At 48.0% G+C, this 15584-nt stretch overlaps 6 protein-coding genes and 1 pseudogene across 6 annotated transcripts; 4 read left to right on the plus strand and 3 right to left on the minus strand.

The window, feature by feature from the left end:
- Positions 1–23: 23 nt before the first annotated feature.
- CNG04050 (vacuole protein, putative) lies at positions 24–1205 on the plus strand. The gene is made up of 4 exons (XM_572153.2): positions 24–581; positions 639–707; positions 765–1022; positions 1082–1205. Exons 1-4 carry the CDS (start codon positions 81–83, stop codon positions 1103–1105), a joined length of 852 nt encoding a protein of 283 aa, XP_572153.1. The 5' UTR covers positions 24–80; the 3' UTR covers positions 1106–1205.
- A 56-nt stretch (positions 1206–1261) lies between these two features.
- On the minus strand, positions 1262–3656 carry CNG04055 (hypothetical protein). Its single transcript, XM_024658654.1, has 3 exons — positions 3232–3656; positions 2742–3169; positions 1262–2679 (listed from the first exon to the last, which is right to left on the minus strand). The coding sequence occupies exons 1-3, from the start codon at positions 3466–3468 to the stop codon at positions 1677–1679; spliced, it is 1668 nt and encodes a 555-aa protein (XP_024514572.1). The 5' UTR covers positions 3469–3656; the 3' UTR covers positions 1262–1676.
- A 1250-nt stretch (positions 3657–4906) lies between these two features.
- On the plus strand, positions 4907–5461 carry CNG04060 (annotated as a pseudogene).
- A 1325-nt stretch (positions 5462–6786) lies between these two features.
- CNG04070 (conserved hypothetical protein) lies at positions 6787–9980 on the minus strand. Its single transcript, XM_572155.2, has 10 exons — positions 8799–9980; positions 8628–8748; positions 8498–8576; positions 8317–8443; positions 7784–8259; positions 7370–7729; positions 7192–7303; positions 7122–7142; positions 6988–7069; positions 6787–6929 (listed from the first exon to the last, which is right to left on the minus strand). The coding sequence occupies exons 1-10, from the start codon at positions 9848–9850 to the stop codon at positions 6924–6926; spliced, it is 2436 nt and encodes an 811-aa protein (XP_572155.1). The 5' UTR covers positions 9851–9980; the 3' UTR covers positions 6787–6923.
- Positions 9981–10126: 146 nt separating this feature from the next.
- Positions 10127–11213, plus strand: CNG04080 (cytoplasm protein, putative). The gene is made up of 3 exons (XM_572156.2): positions 10127–10457; positions 10564–10730; positions 10903–11213. Exons 1-3 carry the CDS (start codon positions 10280–10282, stop codon positions 11167–11169), a joined length of 612 nt encoding a protein of 203 aa, XP_572156.1. The 5' UTR covers positions 10127–10279; the 3' UTR covers positions 11170–11213.
- Positions 11165–12991, minus strand: CNG04090 (conserved hypothetical protein). Its single transcript, XM_572158.1, has 4 exons — positions 12053–12991; positions 11676–11975; positions 11450–11574; positions 11165–11378 (listed from the first exon to the last, which is right to left on the minus strand). Exons 1-4 carry the CDS (start codon positions 12926–12928, stop codon positions 11279–11281), a joined length of 1401 nt encoding a protein of 466 aa, XP_572158.1. The 5' UTR covers positions 12929–12991; the 3' UTR covers positions 11165–11278.
- A 163-nt stretch (positions 12992–13154) lies between these two features.
- On the plus strand, positions 13155–15527 carry CNG04100 (expressed protein). Its single transcript, XM_572159.2, has 5 exons — positions 13155–13433; positions 13501–14048; positions 14101–14951; positions 15015–15334; positions 15410–15527. The coding sequence occupies exons 1-5, from the start codon at positions 13212–13214 to the stop codon at positions 15458–15460; spliced, it is 1992 nt and encodes a 663-aa protein (XP_572159.2). The 5' UTR covers positions 13155–13211; the 3' UTR covers positions 15461–15527.
- Positions 15528–15584: the final 57 nt, after the last annotated feature.

The following is a 15584-nucleotide window of genomic DNA, read 5'->3' on the forward strand; positions in this document are numbered from 1 at the left end:
GATCCTCGCCACCAGCGGACGAACTTGAATTTCATCTTGTCTTTCCATTTCATCTTCGTTGCAACTTGCCCAAATTCACAATGTCCTCGCCTCCACGATACACCGAAGAGCCAAATCTACGACCAGCTCCTTCAAAGGCCTATGGCACAACCCCCGCCGACACTGCTGCCACGCAACCCCTTCTCGCAGCTCAGGCGTCTACTAATGCCCAACGCGCAGCCGAGGAAGGTTGGCGGGACGACGAGGATAATGTGTCGGACAACTACAAGCTCGGTGTCTCTGTCTCTGACTGCGATACTGAAATCCGAATGCTCTTTATCCGCAAAGTCTACTCCATCCTCTTGATTCAATTGCTCGCCACGGCAGGAGTGTCAATTCTTCTCTCCTTGCCGTCGGCCAAGGACTTTACCCACACCAACCCGTGGATCATGTGGATCCCTCTGATTGGTAGCTTTACCAGCTTGTTCTTTGTCTACTGGAAGAGGCACCAACACCCGGCGAATTTGATCTTGTTGGGTTTGTTCACTTTGTTCGAAGCGACGATGATTGGGTTGGCTGTGAGTTACTATGAGAGCCGAATTGTGAGTAGATGAGTTTTCTTCTTCATCTCCTATTAGTCGCTGACCATCCATCAATAGGTGATTCAAGCGCTGTTCATCACTCTTGGCGTCTTCATTGGTCTTACACTCTTCACCTTCCAAACCAAAGTACGTTCCTTTCTTCTTTCCCATCCCTTCACTAATTTCTCTACTTCTTCTTTGCAGTACGACTTTTCCTCCTTCGCACCCATCCTCTTCATTGGCATCTGGGGTCTCCTCACCACCTACCTCATCCAGATCTTCCTCCCATTCAATGCCACCGTCGACCTCGGTATTGCCTGTTTCTCGACCCTCTTGTTCTCTGGTTTCGTGTTATATGACACACAGCAGATTATGAAGAGGTTAAGTGTGGATGAGGCGATTGCGGGAGCGTTGACGCTTTACTTGGACTTTTTGAACTTGTTCTTGAGCATCTTGAGGATAGTGAGTGCCGTCAACAGTGATTGTGGGAATATGGAAGCTGAATCATTCTGTTACCTTAGCTTAACAACTCGAACGACCGTTAATTGTCTAATACCCAGATCATCCCTTTTAACAATAATAAACATGTTGATCTTGTCAAAAATACGGTGTCGTAACTAGTAATGTATCTATGTATCTGTTGCTAAAAATACATTCTGTCCTGCACAAATCATGATCAATCAAAAATCATTCATATCATAATCGCATAAAAACCCTAATAGAACAGTATTGAGCAAAAAAAAAAAAAGATCGTCGGGGGAAACAGGTATTGATAAGAGAAATTTATATGGCAAATAACAACAAGTTGGACATAAGAAGCAGTATCGGTCACGTGGAGAAGTGAGGAGGGGAATATGAGGGCTATGGTGTGATGGTGTGATGGTGGAAGGGATAGAAGAAGAAAAGGTTCGGGAGAAAGAGCTCGTGAGGAAACATGAAAGCATATAGCAGATTGGCCAGCTAGGGACCTTATTTACAAAAATAAAATAAAATAGTAATGGAGATGAGATTCGCAGCTAAAAATAATCCAAAAGAGAGAAAACTCCGTGTTATCGAGGTAAGATGAGACCAAGACCCCAAGAGAAAAAAAACGGAAAAGTTAAAGAGTTGATTTGGCTACTCCAAAAGAAGTTTCCAATCTCTTCCCTCTCTCTCCGCCATCTCTTTCACCATCCCCCTTCCAAACGCTACCACATGCGCCACGGGCGCACACATCCCCATCTCAATCGGCCACGCAAACCTCGCCGGCCTGTCCGGATCGATCTCCCTCGCCGCTCCCAGATTATCCCCGGGGGCAGGCAAAGCTTGGTCCGCGAGCTCACTGTGGATCGCGTTCCCGTACGAGGTCGGGAAGTAGTGCCGTAAAGTGCGGAGGGTGAGATGGAAACGCGAGATGTGGAGGTACTGGGTCGCATCGGAAGATTGGCGGAACGAGTTGAAGATGAGCGGGAGGAGGTCGGGTGGGAGGGAGGAAGAGGTGGAGGAGGATGGGGAGTGGGCAGAGGAGTGGGCGGAGGTGGGTGAGTGGTTGGGTGGTTGGGAAGAAGGGTGGTTAGCGCCAGTGTTAGAGGCCGCAGCGGCGGAGGCGGAGGCGGAGGCGGAGGCAGTAGTAGAACCGTTATGGGAAGGGTTCGTAGGTGAGGGTGTAGCGATAAATCCAGGAGGGGACGGGTTATCGTGCGGCGACGCGAGGGTAGCATGCAACTCTTTGCCGCGATGCTGCAAGATCGCCAACGAATCTTTCCCCGTTTGGTACATTATAACCGCTTCAAGCAGGTACATCAACCCCGCCATTGCCCTCGCTCTCTCCCTCTCCGTCTCCCTCTCTTTTAGGCCTTCCTCCCCATCAGACCCTTCACCGCGACGCATCTCATGTTCCCACTCTTTCCTCACAAACGTCCTCAAACCGCTAGAGGAATCGTATATCCCCGGAAGAGGTTTGGCCTTGGCCTTTTCGTCGCAGAAATGGGAGTAATTGTATAGTAACGCAGAATCGGTAAGGCAGAGGAGGCCTTTGAGTCTGTCTGCAGGAAGGGTTCTGACGAAATCAGGTTTGGCGGTAGGTGCTCGAAGGTAGGCGTCGCCGTGACGCTTGAGCAAAAGGGCTCTATCTCGGTACCTAGGGATTTTTGTTATTAGCATCAAGTGCTTTTGTAGTTGCATTCAATCAAAGTTACTCACCAGTTACCCATTTGCGACCATTTTTCAGGTTTCCAGAGATCCCTTCTTACTCGCTCCTCGCCTTCCTCGCCTACTTCACCTTCTTCCACTTCCACCTCGTTCCTCAGCCCGCTCCTTACTTTATCCTTTTTGAAGATTCCGTTCAGCACGGGACTCAAAGGTGTTATCCCTCTAGCTTCTTCGATCTTTCTCTTTTTATCGGGCGCTACAGTCAAACCAAGCCCGAGACCGATTTCGTGACTGTTGTCATTATTTTTAGTCTCATCGCTTTCGTCAGGTTCGAGATCACGTTTGCGTTTGAGATGGACATATTCGGTGAACGTTTTCGGCGGTGACGAAAAAGGAGTAGATCTTGGTGAAGCGGAAGGGCTAGGTAAGAACGTTGGTGGCAGTGATTCAGGCAGAGGTGCAGGGAGGTTTGATAGCAGCTACCGAAAAAAGGAACAGTCAGCATCGAGGCTATGGGGCGCATTCGTCACTATGGACATACCTTGAGGATCGACTTTGCGTCCTCGCTCATTTCTTGTGTTTCTTGTGTACTTTCTCGCTTCATCTCATTCCTCAAGCCACTCGACTTCCGCTCTAGCGGCACTCTAGGTGTCAACGCTCCGCGGTCTATCCGAGAAGTGGACGATGAGCGAGGGACATAGGCTGAGCTTGTGGGTGTTATGGCTGGAGAAGATGGACGGGATATGCGTGGCACGTAGCTGGGAGATGGCTGGGCCATAATGGGCGGTGTTTGGGTGGTCGTAGGCTTTGGAACCAGTATCAGTCGAGGCGAGGCAATGTGTGAGCGGTGTATGGAAATGCGTCTCCGCGGGTCGGCTGGCGGGTGGAAAGGGAGGCGGGGATGAATGGGATGAAAGGTGGGCGATAATGCGATAGTGTAAAGAGAATACGGGCGCCACTGTTAATTATTAGCTATGCAAGAAAAAGCAGACGTCGCAATCCGGAATGATAAACCGATCTCTTCCAGGGTTCGGTCTCTGCTGGGTCTTGCTTCGGCTCGGGCTCGGAATGCAGCAGCAGCCAGCGGAAATGTCGTCTTTTCATTCATACACAGAATATGCATGCATCCCAGCTCCCCTCCATCCCCGCCACGCCCATCCCCTGCTGCCGACTTCTGTCTTGTGCGACCCAGAACCAAATGCAAGAGCAGCGAGGCGCGGCTTTTTCATCGTCCAGCCCGCCGACCGCCCAGCTCCGATTTCTCTCGAATCACATACCCAAGGCTCAAATTAACACAATTTAACACATTAGGGATTTCCCGAGTGGCGTGCCTGCAATGGTTCCCAGAATCCAGAATTGCGGTTACTTTTTTCCAGATGCGCGCTGGTGGGAGGCACTTCTTGATGGAGAAGAGATACGAGTACTGCATTATATCTATGCTGCGCACACGCTATGATGCATTGGGAGAAGCTTTCGCTCGAATGTCTCTCATTAATCAGTAAAGAATGCTTTGCTGATTCCTCGTCCAAAGAAGTCGCGCTTTTCTTATCACGATGCGTTATTTATAAAGGCTTTCCCGCCGTAAAAAAGTGCCGGAATGCCGATCATGGGTTTACCTACCAGACATAATATGCTCATAAGCACATCTCCAACTTCAACCTCAGTTTCCCCATTGTAATGCATAAGCCGCAGCTCATAATCCATCTCTCTGGTCAATGGTCTATGGACAAGTACGAGAGTCTTGCAACGAACAGTCGTGTGGTGGAGGTGTGGAAGGATAAGATCCGAGTGAGACGGAGGACGCGATCAAAAAGTCTGTGCCCAATGACGCTCGTTCCTTATCTCCCGTCCATCTTGTCCGCCGTCTTCTTCCTATTGACGCCCATTGACCCCGGCATCCATAGAAAGGACTTTTTTCAGTTTCCGATATATTGTTCTGCTCCCATCTCCATCCATCCTCTTCAACAACGAACGGCGTGAAACACATCCGGCTTTACCTATCAGGCACCAGGGAATTGAAACCAGACATTCGAAATAGGCAAGGTCACGCATCGATGTTTTAAATCCATTTTTAGAAAAATCGCCGATTTCACTGTGACACACCCAAAGAGGCCGCATAGCGGCGATGACCGAGCATGCCTTGGAATTATTATGTAATTACTCTTATATCGGTCTGGGCAGTGTTCGGGTTCTTGGCCTCCAACGAAGTCTTCCTCCGTCATCGACGTTCTCTGCCACTCGAATCCAGATGCAGCCGCGGACCCTCGAGTTGCCGATGCCCTCAAATACATCCGGGACCATCTATGCCAAGGGGCAGCTTCCCACGCTCGACAAACGGAGACTGCTGTTTATGTTCGCCAATCCGGGGCAAACAGTGCTGGCAGTGGTTTGAAAAGGAAGACGCGTAAGGAGGATGAGGATGTTCATCCTTCTAAGAAATCCCCGAGGCCCTGTAAGTCTTTAGCTTACAACGTTTGCATCTTGTATTGACTATCATTTTTCTTCAAGCTCCAGAAATCCAATGGGTCCCAACTGGGTTTAAATGTGGCGGTTGTGAGCCTGTAGCTCTACCCTCGTTGCCAAAAACGCCCTCCTCTTCTTCCTCCTCATCGTAGCATTCCGTCCTGGGTCGCCTCCATGGCCAAATACTTCGATGTTCCCCGGCCACGGTGTTGCCGATGCTCTGTAGGGGGAATGGACTCGGTGCACAGCGCCTTTGCGTGTACTGAGAACCCGACAGATCCTAGGCGGCGGTCCCGAGTTCATATACGTACTTTCCGTGCGGGTGCGGGCCTCAGAGGGGGGGGGGGGGGAGGGGGAGGTAAAGATTATATGCAACATGTGCTGGTATTCGTAATATGCTTATCGGCGATCCGTGTCTCACCCATGACTCGCAGCATCAAACAGAAAAGAAGTCGAACACAATCGCAAAAGGCTCTACTACAAGGATGATCCAATCGTCTTCCTTTGGCTTCTGCACATGCCAAATCCACATGCTCCTCCATATCTTCTGGTGACATCCGCCTAGTAGCGCCAATTAGGCTCTCAAGGCAAGCTTTGCGATGGGAGCATTGATGCGGCGACCCGAGTTCTCATGAGGCGAACCTTTGATATCCTCATGCGAATATGGCGCAGCGAACCCCGTCAAACAGTTCTACCGTCCATTAACAAATACGATTTGGATGATTGGTGCGACTCCCCATCGACTGGAAACAGGTATCAGGTGTAGAGAAGAAAGATGGACGACGGATATCATACAGCGGAAGCAGAAAATTGAGAGATTGTTGAATCCAAACAAGATGATGGCCATACACGCTTTTTTAGCCAACGAGTAAACCATCTTTCTTCTCATGCACGCACTTGAGTGCTATACTCTTCCGGCATTGGTCTGGTTATCTCGCTCAAGAGGTCCTCAGTCCGTTTTAAACAAACCACAATCTGTTGAAGGCTATCGTTTAGAAGAGGTATAAGAGGAATTGGTCAGGATGAATGGTGATGACCAATTGATGGCCAAGGGAATGGAAAGGGCTGCCAATGCTTTCTGGGTCCAGTGATAATGGAAAGAATCGAAGGATGTAAACTGAAAAAGGGGAACAAACGAGGAAAAAAGCAAGAATTGGAGCGGTGATGATGAAGAAATGAGCGTAATGTTGGTAATCCATTTGTTTACGTCACATATGGCTATGCATACTGCACTGCTCATCCCCTCTAAGCCACATTTATCAAAGGGAAATACACATGAAGAGGCATGAAATCCAACTAGCAAACTGAGCAGCCTTTATGCCATCTCCTAATCCCCTGTTCTTATTACGGTCGAGAGGAATGCGGAGGAGGATACTGAGTCTTCAACAGAATTACGGACTGGTTCTGGAATAGTTCAGTTACGAGGATTGGAAAGGAATTCCAAGAAGTAGGTTCCTTTATGGCCTTTATAAGGCCATTACTAAACTATGGCACAATACGCCCAAAAGTTGTGTCCGGCCAAAATTGCCCATGCAGTAAGCTTCGTCAGAAACTGAGCTCTTTCTTCCACTGTTTATCTAATTGATCTCTCAAACATTTATATGGTTGCTGTACGTCAAGGTTTGGTATTTATATAAATGATACATGAGCATGAACAAGGTATAGCTGATGGTTCAAAGCAAGAGGATACAATAGATTACTTGTCGATACATGATATCTCGGATATCCAGACTGTCTTCCACCGTCCCTAAATTCGATACGGAGTAATAATTACCACTACAGCGAGGTCAGTAAAGTGGTTAATAATATCTCTCGAGTATTTTTCTCTATTCACATATGTTTCGTCGCGATATTCGACTGTGGATGGCAATCCCTTTTCCTTTCGTTTAGCCTTTTCAGCCAGCCACTTTTCGAACCTGCCGCCCCGTTAGTGATTGGATTTGTTGAGACCTTTTGAAAATGGCTAACCATTTTTTCATCTTCGCGCGGCTTCCATATGTGTCAGCCGTGTATATGCACAGCGGGCATCACTACTCACCTTTTCTCATTTCCCACATTAACCGTGGCTATCATCTTCAAGTCTGCACCTGGTAATGACAAGGCGAAGCAGGTCAATTCAAAGAAACTCGAGTGTTCCGAGTACGGGACCCCTCATTCCCATTTTTATCAGCTTGGTTTCCTCCACGCCAAAAAGGAAACGCCTTTGCACGACTCACCATACATCATGAAATTCCTACTACTCCCCCTCATAGTCTTTAAATCCCCTTCCCCAAACCTCCTCGCCTGATCCCGCCGTATAATAGTGTTCACATCGGGCAACATATCCGTCCCCGCAGGCGGAGAATAACTCCATCCAGTCGGACGGAATCCTAAGACTCGGTCGAAATGGGGGTGAAGAAGGGTGAGATAGGATTGCAAGCGGTCGAGCTGAATGTTACCTAGAGGTAAAAGGTGGACTTGGGCTTCGATAGGATCAGAGGTAAGCATGGAGTGGAGTTCGGGGTCGGTTTGGCATAGCAAGATTCCTTTTTTGCGCTGATCGCAATAAATCTTGGAGCCTATGGCTTTTGCAACCGCTAAGAAAGGTTGTCAATATGGATGGCACTGGACATTAATGGAAGTATGCTCACCCTTGACTATTCTTTCTTTTCCGATGGAATAAGTCCCGACGACCACCAAAGTCCGACTCTTTGCTCTTTTCCCAACGCCCCCCAATTCTTCCTTGACTTCCTCCTTAACCCCTTCTTCCTTCTTTACCAACCATCCTTGCATCATCTGTTTCTCCCTCTCACCCTTCTCCTCCTTTATTTCAACCTCAATTTCTCTCTCTCCTCCATCCTCCGTCTTAAGTGTGACTTTCCTTCCCCCACCATATGTCATACTTCCCACGCCCGATACTCCTATGACCGAACCTTGTTGCACTGCCTCAAGGGATGGCGCATCGTCCGACTCGCCAACGACATTTCGCCTCGCAAGCGTGGCACACGCGTTGATCACAAGTGGTTGAGGGGGGAAACAGTATTTAGGATTGAGATAGGTTGTATCAAGATAGCAAGTATTGATAGGTGCACGGGCTATTGCAGGATGTAGGACCATTTTGGGGTTTCTAACACCAAAGCAGCAATGTTAGGTCCTGCCAATGTAAGGTAAATAGTAGACGCACGCTCTAAAATCTCCACAGTGAAGATAGCGAAACACGCGTTTACTGCCTACGTATGGACTTGCGAAGCCTGAATCACCGGCGTTAACAGTCTGTCGACCTTCAAAGAGGAAGATTGAAGATCCTGGACCTTTTGATATTTGTCAGCTTTTCATTCTTGATTGCACGGGACAAGGGTGCATACAGTGATTGGCTTCAATAGGTGTTACCGTGACACCTCCAGTGTTGGGCATTTCGAATGGCATGTCGTTAGGTAATCCATGCTACTTTAGCAATTAGCCACGACAGGAAGAGATGTCTGAAAAATGGCTTACAACCCATTTCGGATCGACTTCCAGCATATGAATGATAAGGTTTGCTGTCGTCTGAGAACAGTAGATGGGCCCGTTATTCCAGCTTTTGGAAAGATTGGTGTAATGATCAGAATGGGCATGCCTGTGTTTCTGTCAGCCAGGACGCGCGTAAAATTAATCGAGATGACATACGTTAAGAGATACGCCGTCACGCCCGGTATCGCCCCGTACCTAAAAGCGTCCACTGCCACAGGCATACCCGTTAGAACCTTGTAAAAAGGCGCCCTTCTTCTTCCCGCGTACCGTTTACCATCCCGCCTCAAATCATCCTCAGCATCTTTCCACTGCTCATGTTCCTTATGCCCCGACATGAGTAGTGAGAATGCGTTGGGACCTTTGATCGTCGACTGAGACGGAGGTTCGGGAATCGGGATGGAAAAGGAGAAGGGTGAGATGCGACGGCCACGTTTCGATGTTGATGGTTTGATGGATGAAGAGATGGCGGATTGCGCATCGTCGGCATCGTCAACCTCATCTTCCATCCCCATCCCTTCGTCCGGTTCTTCCCACTCCATTCCTCCGACAGTAAGACCATTACCACTCTGAGTATCTTGCCTTTCTGGGCTATGTGGACGATCGCGATCGTCCAGTTCCACACTCGAATCGTCTTCTTCTATTTTACCTTCCCAAGGATCTGGTGTCCTCGTATCGTCCTCGTCAGCGACCATCATACTTTGATCATTACCATTCTCTTCTACATCGGCAGTATTGACCACCTGAGGCCACGTAGGCGGTGGCTTGAACTCCGAATAGCTAGCAAACATTGGAGGAGCCTCGGATGGGCGACATGGAGATTGTGAAGGTAGTTGCGGCGCCTGGTTTCCGTTTGAAGAAGCCGAAAATTTGCGTCGTTTAGATCTTGTTGGTGGGGCCGCAGGCAACACATCGTCTTCATCATCATCGCTGATCACAACAGGATCGTGGACAGAGCCATTATGGTCTTTCTGCTTCTCCTTCCCTTTCCCTTTGTGAATAGAATTCTGCTTGGAGCTGGTATTTCTAGCCTGACTGTCTTTTGAAGGCCCAACCGTGTGTTCAACCGAAACCACCCCGCTTTCCACTTGTGTGTGGGATACGTCGAATCCAGTTCTCACTGAGGTTGTTTCTTTCTTGAAGAAACTGAGGAGCGTCCCGCGCTCAGGCTGTAGGCGTGGTTTCCTGAACGTTGGTGTCGCTGGTGCCATCTTGTAGCTGTTTTCAACGGATTTCTGTACGTATCATCCTAGCAGCCGTACGAGCTCCAATTGAAGCAGTATGCTTAGGGAAAAAAAAGAGCACGATTTGGGATGAAAATGTATATGTCGTCGATCTTTCTCTCGATATGTACGTAATAGAATTATTATGTGTAACCGAGTAACCGAGTTGGCTGGACTGGGTAGTCACGTGACTCGCTGCCCCTTGAGCCATCTTCTTCAATATTTATCGAAATCTCATCAATCATCAACAATAATTAATTGTTGCAACAATTATTTAATTGAGCGGCTATGCCCGCCTCACAAAACGTCGAATTCTTCTTTCATTTCAAGCAAAGTTTGTCTAAAACCAGCTTTTCAAAAGTGCAAAATCTTTAGCTTCTCAACTTCTGTATTCCTTCTCCATACAACGCAATAACCATGTCCGGCGAAAAACCAACCGAAGAACAAATTGAAGACGTCATCCTCTCTGCTCGATTTGGCGATCTTGATGACCTTAAGACTTTTGTCGACACTTTTGGTAAAGAAGTTTTGGCCGAAGCGAGAGATGAACGGGGAAACACTGTCTTACATATGTGCTGTGGTAATGGCCATCTCGGTATGTCTCTTGTACCACTGTAGCTCTTTATCTCTCCCCTGGAAAGGAACACCTCAAGGTTCATGGCTAATTATGGGTGCTTCTTGCAATTCTCTTTTGGGTGTAGATGTCTTGGAATACCTCCTCCCACGTTTACCTCCCTCGCTCCTTTCCGTGACCAATGAAACCGGATCCCCCGCTATGCACTACGCTGTGGCGAACAATCATACCGAATGTGTGAAGGCGCTTGTCAACTGGCCCGAGGAACAGGGAGGTGGTCTTCCGTTGTTGAAGGTGAGTTGTACTCTCCTTCTGTCTTTATCTTCGTTACTCTCCGTCTCCGTCACATCCTGTGCTATTGTGGGAGACTGACGAACATCAATTATGGGGGACAATCGGTTTTGTTGGGATATGAGAACACATGCTGACTTTGAATTGTTTCTGTCTACTTTGGAAATTACCACAGCAAAAGAACGCTTCCGGCCGAGACGCTTTCCTTGAATCCATATTCGCCGGTGAAGGCAAAGAAGAAGTTTCAGGTTGGATCGAGGGATACCTGTACAGGGTTGAAGGCGGAGATGACGAGGAAGAAGGTGAAGGAGAGGGGAAGGAGATCAAAATGTCTGTAGGAGACGAGGTTGTTGAAGACGAGGCCGAGGTGGTTGATGAGCTTGCGGAGAAGGCTGAGGCGCTTGAAGTCAAGGATGAAAAGGAGAAGAAGAGATCCAACTAGATGCTATAATGTATGTATGTACAAACTCGGATTTGAATATTTGGTTGGGCAACAGGCAGTACACGGTTCTGTCGCCGATAATACAACAGCGTTGTATAGTATAAACAGATCATTCTAACCAGGGCTGTACCCATCTCGTCTCTTCCCAGACATTTGCACTCAACCCGTTAACTTCTGGCCAAGGATGACACCGGACCTTTTTAGGAGGTCTACAACCAAAATTCAGCATTTTCTCTTCTTGCGTATCATTGTAACGCATTTGATTGAATGTCCAACTTACTTTGTGCTCCATTCAATCTTGTCGTCCAGATGTTCAGGAGGGACACCATCAATCCATCCCAATTGTTCCTTTTGTTTTCCCACATCTTCAATGATGTCCTTTGCTACATCCCTCTCGTACGCCAACTACATTATTCCACCATTTGTATTAGCATCCAACTACCCAGCTACCCATAAAACCCCTCAAAATAGTTCTGCAGGAAAAAAGGGGGAGAAGGATGACCTACCTGAACACTAGGAACGACCGCCACCTTCCCAAACCCAGCTTTCCAAAAATCAGTGGCGATCAACGTACACTCACTTGCTGCACACTCTCCCTTTTCGACATCGCCTCTCCTGAAACGGACATTATGAGGAGGAAGGAAAGGTTTAGGCGATAAGACGGCGAGAGCGTTCCACGATGAGAAGACTTGGAATGGTTCGAGGCGGGAATAGGCGTTACGGGAGTTAGGGGAGTTAGGGAATAGGTCCGAGGATGGGGACCACCAGGGGTTGTCAATAGGATAGAATAAGTCGCCCGTGTCGATCTGTCATCGGTATAGTGAGTGAGTTTGTGCATAATCCAGGGGAAGTGGGCGAGGAGAAGTAATGAATGATGACTCACAGTTCGTCCTACCCAGACATCATAATAATACTCTGGTCTCTTTTTCCACCAATCCATGGCAGTAGTGATCCCGGCCCCATTCTTCACATGCTGATAAACCAATTCCAGGATGTCCGCCGCATGTAAGTATACATCATTGAAAAAGACGACCGCTTCAATCTCGTCTTCCCACTTTTGATCGCCTTCTCCTTGCCATAACGGTGCAAGTGCCGTATTACGCAGCTCTGCAATCTTCTCGATTCGATTATGCTTTCCCCAGTCAATCTTGCTTTCCCCTGTTTCGATTCTTGTCCAAGCGCTTTCGAGACCTTGGTCGTCCAGCATGGGCTTGAGGACTTGTTCAATCGCTTTTTGGGTGCAGTCGCTGGAAGGTCCTTCCAGAATGGATACCGCCAAGTGCTCGGGGGCGAGATACCTCAGCAGAACAATTAGAGTATTCAGCAAATCGGGAAGATGAGCTTCGATCTGCCTCGTATTTGTGACTAAAAGGTATCTCCCCCTTTTGGATCGTTTCAATGGGAGATATCTCTTTTTCTGCGCTTCCGTCAAATCAGGGTCCAGATGCACCGGATCCCCGGCCGAAGGACAGATCTCTCTAAACGCTTCTGATGTCGCATTAAGCGCCCTTTCCAAGAAGAGGTCCTTGGTATGTATCACCGATGGTGAAGGAGAAGGAAAGAGTCCGGGCCATTGCAATTTGCGTGCTGACGGATCGGGGTGGGAGAGGAAAGAGAGGAAGAAAATGCAAACGAGGACGAGCGAGAGGACAAAAAGAGGACTTTTGGATAGAGAGGCCCGGGCGATGGGTGAATGAGATGATGTAGGGAGCGACGGAGTCGCCGGACGAGGAAATGTTCTAAGGGTATTTCGGAACATCTTCCAGCCCTTATAACCTCTATTCTACGTGTACAAGGATACGTGAGGAAATGTATGCAGAATAAAAGATTGACTTCAGATGTTCTTTAATTATAATGGCGTTCAGTTGCTCCGGCGCATTCCCAGAGTTAAAACCTCAACGTCATCACTTCTGTCATCACGTGATCTTACCACTTTGGCCGCTTCCTTGTTCGTCACTTCGTTAAGCATTTATTGTCAGTACTATCTTCAATCTTCACTTCACTTCATCTTCCTTCCAATTCGGAAATCAATTATCTGTGGGATGGCATCCATGTTGGAGCGCCTTATGGCAAAGACTTTTCAAAAGCAAACCCCTCCAGCCGATGAGCAGCCCGATTCTACGCCCTATCGCCCTCGCCGAGAACCTCTTCCATACGAGATCCCGGACCCCAAGGGCACTCCATGGCTTCTCAAAGTCCCAGACGAAGTTCTCGAGCGAATTTTTTCTAATGTAGATCGCGTGACATTTGTGCGGTGCCATCGAGTAAGCCTTACTTTTTTGTCTTATCGCACCCACACTCCACCGTTAATCACTTGATGTATGTCTATAGGTTTGTTCTCAGATCAACAATTTTCTGAGCGGGAATACTTCTATGAAGCTTCGAAATCTCCTACAAACATCTTCCCTCATTCTCAATCCCAATGCTCTCCTTCCTGATGCAGTCAATCCACACCTCGTGCCGCCCTCTAAGGCTCAGCTTTTGGACACCCTCCGAGAACGCCTCACACGTTTCCGTAGTTTTTCACCCAAGTCGGAGGAGACTGTTAAATTTCAGGAATATGAGGGGAGGTTATATGAGTTTTTAGAAGGTGTATTGGTGCGGAGTGTACCTATCCCTTATTCGAGACAGATTGGGAATGAGATTGGAGTGTACGAGTTTGGGAAGATGGGAGAATGGGAGGATGTGAAGAATAGACCTGGTGATGGCAGAGATGGTGGTGGAAAAAACCGAGATGAGGATGATGCGATGGATGAGATTATTGATATCGAGGAAGATGAAGAGTTTGGTAATATCAGGCGAACGCACAAATTTGGCTTTCAAATGTTGGATTTCGCTTTTGATCCGGGACAGGATCTTTTCGTCGTAGCCGAATACAAGTGTGTTTGTAATCTTAATTCCTTTGAATTCATCGGCTGACCGAGCTCTCAGGCCTCATCCTCAAGATCCTACTATCAACCTTCACCTCTTTACACTCTCTACTTTCCAGCCCCATCCACGAGCCAAAGAGCATATCCTCACTTGGCCCTCAGGAACACTCTATGGGAGAGCCCCTTCACTAGGCTTCCAGATATGTGATGACGGGCTGTTCGTGCTCAAGAATCATCATCGCGGAAGTAAAGATATGCTCTGTGGATGGCAATGGACGACTGGTCGATTGGCGGTCACACTTATTGCTCCTCATACATCCACGTTCGAGTCTTTCATTTGTCTTACACCTTCATCTTTCGCCATTCCCAGCGTATCGACGACTTTGAACCCCGATTCTGAGATCCTTGGGGACCTTACCGACCCGAGCGACCTCATATTTTCCCATCATCTCAACATCTATGCCTTTCCTCCTCTTTCCAGCACTACGGTGAACGAACACGAACCTGTCCCTCCTCCGCACACAGCTACGCACGTCACGACCATTGACCTACCCGAATTTGTCATTGATTTCGAAAACGATCTTCCTCCACCACGAATGACGATTCGTGCCGATCCTGCACCCAGGTACAATCTCCCTACCCACCCTATCGGGTCCCCTCAGCCGTTTATCCCCGATCCTGAAAGCGGTATTGTCGTCCTCGAATTTTACTGTCAACCCACTGAAGATGAAGAGGGACATCTCCAGACCACGCATTATGTAATGTTTGTGAGGAAGAAGACATTATTGGGCTATCTTCCTGCACCCACTAGTCCCTTGTTGTTCAGTGCATTCCCCAGGCCCGCGCCAGTCGTGCCATTTGCAAATATCGCACCCAAAGTAAGGATGCTCGGTCCTCACCAGTATGTCCCATGTAAGTTTAATCCCCTACTTCAATGACGCCGACCTATTCTGATCCTCATTTCCGCATTTTTAGCGTGGGTATGCTACGTCTACCAAGACCGATATGTTACCAGAAGCGATGTCGAAAGCGAACCTTGCATCCAGCTGTACGACTTTGACCCTATGCGGGTCCGTCAAGCCCAGTTCGACCCTGAATTGAAAGACGGTCAAAATGCGTTTGAGGTGATCACGGAGGAAGCTGATGTACCATCGCATCAAGAATATAGACACTCGACGTTGGTTAAGGGTGTGAAGACGGGAGCGGAGTTGCCTTGCACGGTGGCAGAGCTGGAACTGTTGGATGATGGGGTACATACGATCATCATTGATGCGGAGAGAATTATAGCCTTCGATGTGAGTTATCTTATTATTCCTCAAGCTGCTAGGCAATCATAATTTTGGTGACTGATTTCGCCATTTCTATTGTAGGATTCAGAAGACGAGAATGACGAGTTATTCATGCGCATCATGGAATTTTAGAAACATGACTGTAATAATTCATCTGAGTGCATATTTTAGTTGAGATGCAGTCTCCTCTGATCATCATTAATGATCCGGTAAGAAAGCGAGCAATGCATCAAATAAAAGCCTTTGTTCGTACATG

Source organism: Cryptococcus neoformans (genome assembly GCF_000091045.1).
Source record: "Cryptococcus neoformans var. neoformans JEC21 chromosome 7 sequence".
In the NCBI taxonomy this organism is placed as follows: Eukaryota; Fungi; Basidiomycota; class Tremellomycetes; order Tremellales; family Cryptococcaceae; genus Cryptococcus; species Cryptococcus deneoformans.